The sequence below is a fragment of the Bubalus kerabau genome, chromosome X, assembly GCF_029407905.1.
Source record: "Bubalus kerabau isolate K-KA32 ecotype Philippines breed swamp buffalo chromosome X, PCC_UOA_SB_1v2, whole genome shotgun sequence".
Taxonomy (NCBI): Eukaryota; Metazoa; Chordata; class Mammalia; order Artiodactyla; family Bovidae; genus Bubalus; species Bubalus kerabau.
Genome location: NC_073647.1, coordinates 63,931,570 through 63,939,609, shown reverse-complemented (window position 1 = coordinate 63,939,609; position 8,040 = coordinate 63,931,570). Strand labels below are relative to the sequence as shown.

At 44.1% G+C, this 8,040-nt stretch overlaps 1 protein-coding gene across 1 annotated transcript; it reads right to left on the bottom strand.

Moving 5' to 3' along the window:
• Positions 1-748: 748 nt before the first annotated feature.
• Positions 749-3,784, bottom strand: LOC129639072 (uncharacterized). The gene is made up of 3 exons (XM_055563938.1): positions 2,886-3,784; positions 1,937-2,135; positions 749-963 (listed from the first exon to the last, which is right to left on the bottom strand). The coding sequence occupies exons 1-2, from the start codon at positions 3,481-3,483 to the stop codon at positions 1,978-1,980; spliced, it is 756 nt and encodes a 251-aa protein (XP_055419913.1). The 5' UTR covers positions 3,484-3,784; the 3' UTR covers positions 749-963; positions 1,937-1,977.
• Positions 3,785-8,040: the final 4,256 nt, after the last annotated feature.

The following is an 8,040-nucleotide window of genomic DNA, read 5'->3' as shown; positions in this document are numbered from 1 at the left end:
AACCACCAGAAACTAGGAGAGTGGCGTGAAACAGATTCTCCCTCAGTGCCTCCGGAAGGGACCACCCTTGCTGATACCTTGACCTCAGACTTCTGGCCTCCAGGACTGAGATAACGTATTTCTGTTGTCTTAAGCCATCTGGTTTGTGGCAATTTGTTACGGTAACCTTAGGACACTCACACACCCTTCTTTGTGTCTCAAGCCCCTGAGAATTCTAGTGTCTTCCTAAGTCCAGATCTTACCACCCTGTTTAGTTTACCTGCAACAGTGCCAAGTCAGTGAATTAAGGATGATCCTGCAGTGGGTGTAGTAAACCTTTCCCCCACTGCTCTAAAGCAGTGGTTCTGAAACTTCAGTGTGCTTCAGTAGCACCTGGAGGACTGTAAAACCCTGATGGCTAGCGGCCCACCCTCAGAATTTCCAACTCAGTAGGTCTGGAGCAGGGTCTGAGAATGTGCATTGCAAACAAGTTCCCAGCGGATGCTGATGCTGCTGTTCCAGGCAAGCTAGGTCATCCATCAGTTCCTTTCAATAAAATATAGTAGAGGCTAGGGCACCATCACACAAATTATTTACAATCGTATATTTTAATTTATTTGGGGCTGCAATAAAAGGATTTAAAACAGGCTTGACAAATAGCGGAAAGAAATCCCTTTCAGTGACAGTAAGGTGGGCCAAAATAAATAGAACAATGATAGATTTGAGTCAGTGGTATTTATGGGAAAAAAAAAACACAAAAAACTACGGCTTATTAGTTTCAAACAAGCTTTTATTTCCAATGTGAACAATACTAACAAATTATCTGTAAAATGTAAGAGTAAAGTCAGATGTCAGTAGTTAGTATCACTTTGGGGCATTGAAACTTTGCAACAAAATTAGTATTTCAGGCTAATGAAAACAAGAATATCCATGAAGAACAGATTCATCTTTTCTTTTGCTGTCTGCTTTTTCTATGCCTTCCCACTGTAGGATGAAATAAGAGCCAGTTAACAATTGTACCTGAATAACATGCAGTAACTTTCTAAATATGAGTCAACACTATGTACATCTGTTTTCTCAATGTTTTCTTCTTGTAACTCAGACCCTTGGTGATCAGGGTGCACCTCATTGCTCACGCAAAACTTATCTCCCTCTTGCCCACCACTATAAATGCTTGCTGTTTCCTTGAAAGGCCACACTGTGATTTAAATAAGTCATTCCACCTTGAAAACTGGTGTTCCCTTGCACAAATCATCAATCCCTTATATTTCCAGACCTTCAGTTTCCACATGTGTAAAATGAGGATGAGGCTTTATCAAACATCCACATGCATGAAAACTAAGAAAGAGTGAGAGAGTGAGTGAGAGAGACTAAAAGATGAATGAATAGAGGAAAGCGAAACAAAGATTTAATTACCAACTCAGTGACAACCAATAATATTACTGAGACTAGTTTCCTTTTCTTTTGAATAAAAAATCTAAATTGAACTAATATTTGTGAATTAATCCTGAAGTGCAGTTCTCTTGAAACCCTTAACATCTCACTACTTTGTAAGGAATCGCTTTCTCAAAGTCATTGCCAGTACAAGAGACTACAATTCTGTGGCCAGGTGATGATGACCCAGCTAATGCATGGCCTAGTCACTGTAGCTGCTGCTTCTGGTGACCATTCTCTAAACAAGCACTGGTCTCCATTTCCAGGTCTGGTAAATTTCCCATCTGTAGTAGACTTAAAGCTACAGGACAAAGGACTTGTGGCTATAAATGAAATACATTTCAGAACACACTGCCTCCTACATTATCTAGAATTCATTATTAACAATAAACTGTTTTTCCAAAATTAAATTTCAACAGTTTTCTTATTTACTTTACAGAAGAAAAATTAAAAAATATAAAGCTGTTTTTAACAGGTATGTGTCAGGAATGGTTATGTCGTACGAAAGCCTATACAATAATACCTGTATTATCCAGAGCTGCTTTTTGCTGAGACCACATCCATTCAGAGTCCTTCACGTTTTTCCTTTCCAGCCTCTTCCTCTTCATCAGTGTTTTCATACTGATCCTCACCTTCATCATTGGGGCAAAGTGATGCAGACATTGGGGTCAAAAGTTGGCAGGGAAAATATCCCAACTGAAAATCAGCAGCAGAGTCTGGGCCTGAGAGAAGAGAAATAGGTTTAATAAAAGAAACAACAAATAATACCTGGATACATTTCTAGCCTCCCATCATGTCTGCTGCTTGACAATTTTCACAAACATTTTCCCCCTCTCTCCAGTAGATCGGCACACAGATCTCTCTGATTATTTCTGGCCCCTTTGGAGAAGGGATCTGAATCATTTGATACTGATACCATTTTGTATGGGTTTGTAGGAACTTCAATGGAAAAAAAATGCTCCTTTGACTTAAAGACAAATTCTATGGGGACGCTCACAGATTCCTCAGTCGCTGAAAAGTGCCCCTGTGCTATGTCATCATTTTCTCAGATCCTCCTACCGAGAATATTCACATTTGTTAAAGCCGTTGACCAAAAGGGAGGGATGCCACTTGTTTGCCTCTAGGTTGGTAGAAGGCAGCATGCTTTTTCTCGAGACCATGAAGGTCTACAGAACTGGGCTTCCACTTGTGTCAATTGTGCCCGGAGGTTTTTGAGAGTTCTGACCCACTGCGTGACAGCTAGAGACCTACCTGCCTTTGAGCTCAATGGCCCCACAAGGGCTCAGCCACCACTTGCCCGCCTCAGCCCCTCCGGGATCACAGGCCTCAACCTCCCAGTCTCAGAGGCAGCAGTCAGGGCTTCCTCGCCCAGAACTCGGCCTCCACTGCTGGTTCCTCTGTCTTCTAGGAAGCAACCCCCTCCGCAGGATCCCGCAGCTCCCAGGGTGGAGCGCCCTTCACCGGGTACTCACCCTGCAAGTCTCTGCCTCCCTCTCCCAGGTCTTCCTGCTCCTGAGGAGGCACCGGACCTTCTCCAGGCTCCGAGGGTGGCTGGGAGAGGCCCCTGGCCATCAGGCGGTCAGTGGGAGGCCGGAACAGGACATGTCTGTTGTTTTGGAAATTGTGTAGAAAGGAGTCGAGGTGACTCCGGAACAGGGGCCCAAACGTCTCCATGCAGAACCCAAGGCCTGTAACACCTGCCGCACCCTCCTGCTCCTTCTCGTCCTCCTCTTCCTCGCCCTCTCCAGACAGGTGCTCCTCCTCCTCCAAGTCGAAATCAATCTCACCCTCTTCCTTGTCCTCCTGCATCTCTACATCTTCCTCCATCTCCTCCTCCTGTAACGGCTGTCTACCACATTCCGCTTCCACTGCGGCCTGTGGCGAACCCTGCTCCCCGGGAAGGGCTCTGGAGACCTCCAAGGAAGCCAGAAGAGCCGTGGCCTCCTCGACTCCTTCCGTCCCCTCCCAAGCAGATGCTTGGACCCCAAAGAGACTGGGGTCGTGGCCCGCCCCACCACCAGCTCTATCCGGGCCACCTGGGATCCAATCGTTCTCCTCTGTGGCAGACATGGCAGGAGAGACGTGCCAGACAGTGATCGTCCTGCAGTGAGGTCTGTGGGGAAGATGGCGGCCGCCGGGCAGTGTGTTGCGCTGAGGAGACGCTGTTGGCAGTGGGACCGCGGGGTGGGGGTGGGGACAGCAGAGACGTCGGCTGCACAGGGAACAGGAGTCTGCGACTTGCTGGTGTGGGCCCCACAACAGGAATGGTGAGGGGGTGGCCCACAGACCGGCCCAGCAAGACCGAAGCTGAGCTGGCGGCGGACAAGGCGGGAAAGACCCTGATGGGCTGGCGACGGTAGGTGGAGCTGGAAGGGTCAACCGCGACCACTTCCTCCAGCGCCAGCTCTAAGCTCATTTGCCAGGAGGCAAGGATTGGCATGACCACCGTCCAATGAGTGATCAAGGCTTTCAGATTGCACGGAAGCCTTCCTGCACCAGGTCATACTGTGAGCCCACAGGAGTCCCTTCCTTCACATTGCTGCTGCAGCTGTTGCTGCTAAGTCCCTTCAGTCGTGTCCGACTCTGTGCGACCCCATAGACGGCACCCCACCAGGCTCCCCCATCCCTGGACTCCTCCAGGCAAGAGTACTGGAGTGGGTTATCATTTCCTCCTCCAATGCATGAAAGTGAAATGTGAGTGAAGTCGCTCAGTCGTGTCCGACTCCTAGCGACCCCATGGACTGCAGCCTACCAGGTTCATCCCTCCATGGGATTTTCCAGGCAAGAGTAGTGGAGTGGGGTACCATTGCCTTCTCTGTCCTTTACATTGCACCATTGCAAAAACGAAATGGCAATGTCCCTATAGGCGGCACCCTGGGGTATGGGAAGCTGGGTGTGGTCCCCAGTTGCCACCTTGTGTCAGCTCAGGTCATCACAGATACACTTATTTTAAAAAGTTCATAAAGCCTTGAGAAAGAACATCAAAGGTAAGAGGTGGAGAAATTGGAAAACATAAACTGAATTAAACGGGAGCACTGAATATGAAATAGAAAAAAATGAAACAAACTAGATAAGCCTAAAAGTTCATCATAAGGTCCAGTTGATTTTCAGCATGGCTGGTCATTAGCAACATATCTGTAGCTTTGGAGAATAAAAGCAATACCTTGGCAATTTTCAAAAAATTCTAAGGTAATTCTGATATGTGTCAGGTTTTTCTATTAAATGGTATCTTTGGTGGTATAGAACTCGCCTACTTTTGTGTTGACCACTCATGGTACAATGGTATTAAGTGAATAATAGCTACTCACTAGTACGTATAATATATATTTTAGAAAACTTATGAATGTTTGCCTAACTAAAAAATTTATGACATTTTGATTCCACTTGTTTGACTTAGTATGAATAGAATGCTAGATTTCTAATTTTAAAAAAAGTTGTGCAACAACCAACAAAGTTTTACTATATAGCACTGGGAAGTGTAGTCCCTTTGTCAATCTCTTGAAATACCTATAATGGAAAATAAACTGAAAAATAATATATGTGTATATGTATAATTTAATCACCTTGCTGTGCACCTGGAACTTTGTAAGGCAACTATACATCAATAATATATATGCTATGCTAAATCACTTCAGTCGTGTCCAACTCTGTGCGACCCCATAGATGGCAGCCCACCAGGCTCCCCCGTCCCTGGGATTCTCCAGGCAAGAACACTGGAGTGGGTTGCCATTTCCTTCTCCAATGCATGAAAGTGAAAATGAAAGTGAAGTCACGCAGTTGTGTCCGACTCTTAGCAACCCCATGGATTGCAGCCTAACAGGCGCCTCCATCCATGCGATTTTCCAAGCAAGAGTACTGGAGTGGGGTGCCATTGCCTTCTCTGATAATATTTATATTATCATATATAATATAATATAATAGTATAATATCATATCATATCATATCATATTATACATTTATATTATTATATATTTATTTTCTTTATATACATTTAAATATAAATAAAAAAGATAAATGTATAGATCACATATGAGCAACTGTTTCAACCTCCTGTGAGAGACAGAAGGAGAATTTGAATGTTTTAATGTTGCTAAAGTTGCATAGAAAAGAACATAGAAGTTGACATGGATGCCTCGAGAATGGAGACTGGAGAGTGGAAGGATTAAACATAAGAGCTGAAAAGGGATTCATCAGGGCTCCCCAATTCACTTCAAGGCTCCGAGAAATGAAGAGAGACTTCTTTTCATGACTGGGCTAATCACCTGCTCTACACTAAACAGTGACACCCCCTCCCAAATTCATATATTTAAATGTTTACCCACTCCATCCCCCAGGTGATGGTATTTGGAAGTTATGGCCTTTAGTAGGAGACACAGTGAAGAAAATCAACCTTGCCCTATATAGAGCTTATGCATTATAGATTTCACCCCTTATACCGGCCTTGTTTTGTTTTACCTAGCTCATACTCAATAATTTCAAGGGGGATAGTCCATTGGGTCCCAAGCTGTCAAGCCCATTTCTAAGTGACAAACACTCAATTTAACTTTAGGAGCCATATGTCCCAGTGCCTATGCCCACTAGGGGATATTTTAGGGGAATGGCTGCTATGATCTGGAGCACTGAAACACCACAATAATAAAATTCTTGAGGAAAATACATCTATTGGCTCTCTTCAGTTGCTCCCTTAAGCCTATAGGGGCATCTTTTAAAAATTTAGTGATATCTTCAAGTATTCCTCTATTTTGTTCCCCGGTATTATGTTCAAAGCGTTTTCCTAAAGCATGCATTTCAGCATTTGCTGAAAAGTGAAAGTGAAAGTCACTCAGTCATGTCATGTCCGACTGTTTTGCGAACCTATGGACTACACAGTCCATGGAATTCTCCGGGCTAGAGTACTGGAGTGGGTGGCCATTCCCTTCTCCAGTGGATCTTCCAAATCCAGGGATCAGACCCAGGTCTCCCACATTGCAGGAGGATTCTTTACCAGCTGAGCCCCAAAGGAAGCCCAGCATTTGTTGAAGTCAATTCCCAATCTAATTGCAGAAGTCTTAAGTCAATAAGCACTTTTTATGTTTAAAAATATGATTGCACTATTGTGGTGAATGTCACAGGCATTTAGTACGTTCACAATGCTTCTCAGCCTTTCTCTCTGTTGTCCCTAAATAAATCATCACTCCTAAAGGAAACCCCATGCCAGTAATCGGTCCTTTTCCATTTCCCCCTCACTGCTCTGATAACTACTCTGATAACCAGGCTCTGGTAACTACTACTCTTCTGTTTACCTCTATGAACTTACATTTTCTAGATAGCTGAGAGAAATAAAATCCTACAATATGTGACCTTTTGTGTCTGGCCTCTCTCATTCATTTTGCGGCTGAATGCCATGCCCACGTACAGAGGGTCACTTTTGTTTATGAATGTGAAAGAAGTTGAGGACAAGTTGGTGGATCCTTGCGATGTTTCACATTTGGGTTCCCATTTCGGTTAGGGCTGCTATGAACATGGGGATAGAACTTTTTGTTACCTTTTGTTTGAACAAATACTTCTAATTCTTTGGCTTATATAGCTAATAGTGGAATTGATGAGACAACCATAAGGCTTTTCCCTTTTTCAGGAGCTTTCAGACTCTTTTTTACAGTGACTTGCTGTTGTTCAGTTGTTCTGCCGCTCAGTTGTGTCTGACTTTTTGCAGTCCCATGGATTGCAGCATGCCAGGCTTCCCTTTCCTTCACCATCTCTCAGAGTTTGCTCAAACTCATGTCCATAGAGTTGGTGATACCATCGAACCATGTTGTCCTCCGTTGTCCCCTTCTCCTCCTGCCTTCTATCTTTCCCAGCATCAAAGTCTATTCCAATGAGTTGGCTCTTCGCATCAGGTGGCCAAAGTATTGGAGCTTCAGGTTCAGCATCAGTCCTTCCAGTGAACATTCAGGGTTGATTTCCTTTAGCTTTGACTGCTTTGATTTCCTTGCAGTCCAGGGGACTATCAGGAGTGTTCTCCAACACCGCACTTCGAATGCATCAATTCTTCAGCGCTCAGCCTCCTTTATGGTCCAACTCTCACATCCATACATGACTACTGGAAAAACTTTGTCTATATGGACTTTTGTCATCAAAGTAATGTCTCAGCTTTTTAATTCACTGTCTAGGTTTGTCATAGCTTTTCTTCCGAGGAGCAAGCATCTTTTAATTTCATGGCTGTAGTCACCATCTGCAGTGATTTAGGAGTCCAAGAAAATAAATCTGTCACCGTTTCTATTGTTTCCCCATGTATTTGCCATTAAGTGATGGGACCAAATGCCATGATCTTAGTTTTTTGAGTGTTGAGTTCTAAGCCAACTTTTTCACTCTCCTCTTTCACTGTCATCAAGAGGCTCTTCAGTTCCACTTTGCATTCTGCCATAAGTGTGGTGTCTTCTGCATATCTCAGGTTATTGGTATTTCTCTCGGTAGTCTTGTTTCCAGCTTGTCCTTCATCCAGTCCAGCATTTCCCATGATGTATTCTGCATATAAGTTAAATAAGCAGGGTGACAATATACAGCCTTGACATACTCCTTTCCCAATTTAGAACCACTCAGTTATTCCATGTCCGGTTCTAAATGTTGCTTCTTGACCTACATATAGGT

Excerpts from the sequence above, each read along its gene's own strand:
- LOC129639072 (XM_055563938.1), bottom strand. The coding sequence starts at position 3,483 with ATGTCTGCCACAGAGGAGAACGATTGGATCCCAGGTGGCCCGGATAGA. Across the intron at positions 2,136-2,885 it reads GGGAGGCAGAGACTTGCAGG|GCCCAGACTCTGCTGCTGAT; the intron begins GTGAGTACCCGG and ends CTCTTCTCTCAG.